The sequence below is a fragment of the Triticum dicoccoides genome, chromosome 4A (genome assembly GCF_002162155.2).
Source record: "Triticum dicoccoides isolate Atlit2015 ecotype Zavitan chromosome 4A, WEW_v2.0, whole genome shotgun sequence".
Classification (NCBI taxonomy): Eukaryota; Viridiplantae; Streptophyta; class Magnoliopsida; order Poales; family Poaceae; genus Triticum; species Triticum dicoccoides.
Window position 1 is genome coordinate 354635221 of NC_041386.1, and position 2359 is coordinate 354637579.

General features: G+C 42.7%; 1 protein-coding gene across 1 annotated transcript in view; it reads right to left on the minus strand.

Annotated features, from left to right (window-relative positions):
* Positions 1-319: 319 nt before the first annotated feature.
* The window catches only part of LOC119285908, a 3917-nt gene continuing 1877 nt past the window's right edge, over positions 320-2359 (minus strand). Inside the window, exon 2 of the mRNA XM_037565235.1 lies at positions 320-1252. Within this exon, the coding sequence (XP_037421132.1) occupies positions 578-1252 (675 nt within the window). The 3' untranslated portion in view covers positions 320-577. The remainder of the gene's footprint in view (positions 1253-2359) is intronic.

The following is a 2359-nucleotide window of genomic DNA, read 5'->3' on the forward strand; positions in this document are numbered from 1 at the left end:
ACAGCAGCCGCGCGGCCGTCGGCTGGTTTATATCTTCGTTGGAGATGCTCTTTTATCTACATCTCCATTTTGGACCATCTGTTGGAGTTGAGCCTTTTTCGAAGATGTAACAAAACACTTTTTGGTGTCCAAATTTAGACCATCACCTGTTTGAACCGCCAAAATATACATCATCTATTGAAGATGCTCTAAAGCTGATAGATATGCTCTAAAGCTGATAAAGTAAACACAAGTAATATAAAAGGGGGTAGAAGACTATTTACACACGTTCCAAAACATACAAAATGGCTAGTGGAAAGAAAGAATGATACACCAAGGATGAGTTGGAAATTACACTTGATAAAATATTGATTAACAATCACAGGGTAACACAATCACAGGGCAGTTCTTCCCGGAATTTAGGCATGGTAATAAATGCAAAATAACAACAATCGGAGGACTTGCATTCCCCATTGAGGCATAGGTGAACATGAACCGACAACCATAGCTTCTGATTTGCATAATATGATCTGATGGTTTCTTTACGACACATAAACACACATCAGTTAGATTCCAGCTGCAGCGCAACAGCTTGCAGCTAGAGAAGCCTGAGATGCCCAGTATCATTTAGCCTCTTTATTCGCCACCCGGTTCTAAGCGAATGTTCAAGAACAGTGACAGATGAATCGTCTATACATATCCTCTGAGACATCACAGGGTTGCAGTCCAACAAGCCCGCAAGGAGACATCGAATAGGGATTGCATGGCTGAAAATTGCAATGGAGGTTGTAGAGCTCCCCAGACTTGTTTCGTGAAGGTGATGCCTTTGGTTTATGTCTTTCAGGGAGAACTCATCCTCGGTATCATTGTCAACCGAAGTGACAAACTGGAGACGGCTTTTACCAGATTTCTTCCTTTGGAGGCTATGCCGATTGAGCCTGTAAAGCAAATCCCAAGATGGGCCATCTTGGACAGAATTGGTGGAGCTCTGCCGAGATAAACCCTTTGCGTCATTTTGTTGTGATAGTGTATCCCCCATTGCCACCTTTTCTGGTAACCTTATGATTGTTCGGTTCAGGAACTCCATCATCCTGAACTGCACCTGCCTGAGTGACTCTCCTGAAGGTGCTGAGAAATCAGGCTGGGTGCTGTCCATCAGATTAACCATTTCTGGGGTATAAATTTCTGATTTTGGGCAACCCTCCCACTGACCATGACTCATCTCAGTCAAAGCATCAGATACTTGGATCTGCTCCTCTGGAAAATCAAGTTCCTGCATACAAACAGTTTCATACGTCAAAACTGCTGGGGCAAAAGCCTGATTGGAGAAGATACTTTAGAAGTTGAAGGTCATGAGATATGCTAACATGCACAAACACAGTATGGATAATCATATCATATATAATGCCGATCCCTCTCAAATTGTATTTTTTTTCACATTTGTGTTACCATGAATGAGAAACTAAACTACTCCCTCCGTTCCCAAATATTTGTCTTTCTAGAGATATCAACAAGTGACTACATACGAAGCAAAATGAGTGAATCTACACTCTAAAATATGTCTACATACATCCGTATGTTGTAGTCCATTTGAAATGTCTAGAAAGACAAATATTTCGGAACGGAGGGAGTAGCATTTAACAGGCCAATGGAAAGCTAATAGTGAGTTCAATACTTTGAAGACTAAACGGGAACACATTTCCATCATGTTCTGGATAAGTTTCAGGAAACAACAAACTTTTTTGCATCTAGGAGTACGAGCATCAGAATATGATGGCTCTTATTTGTTCACCTTTACAACTAATCCATGTTGCGGCCAAAAAGGACAACACATTCAAATGGAACAGATCAGGGGCGGAGCTACAATGTTGGGCCGGGGTCAATTGACCCTGATGACCTCGGCCCAAACTCTGTTACATACATAGAGCCCATGAAGAAAAAACACACAGTGAAAAGAAAATGACCCAGTCTAAAAATGCCCTAGTAGCCTCATGGCAGCAGGCGGCCCAAAAGCAACGCAGGCGGCAGGCCGACTGGCCACTGTGGATCGATCACAGGAAAAGGAATGATCCCCTCATCCCCAGCGCCGCAAAAACCAAATTGTTCGATCCCAGGGAAAGGATCATCCCATGTTCACGGCTTCACGCCCTCGTCCTCGTGTTGCCCTGGCTCCCTCTGTTCGCTGAACTGCCGCCGCCTGGTTGCTCCCAGTCTCCAGTATCCACACCTCTTATAAAATTTCAAGATTCAATCTGGAGATTTCATCCGTAAGTGGCACTAAAGCCAATTTTCTTCATCTAATTGTTATTCTGTTATCTAAAATTCATATTCTCGTATTATCTTAGGGTTTGTTTGACGTGTTGATCTTTTTTCTTATAAT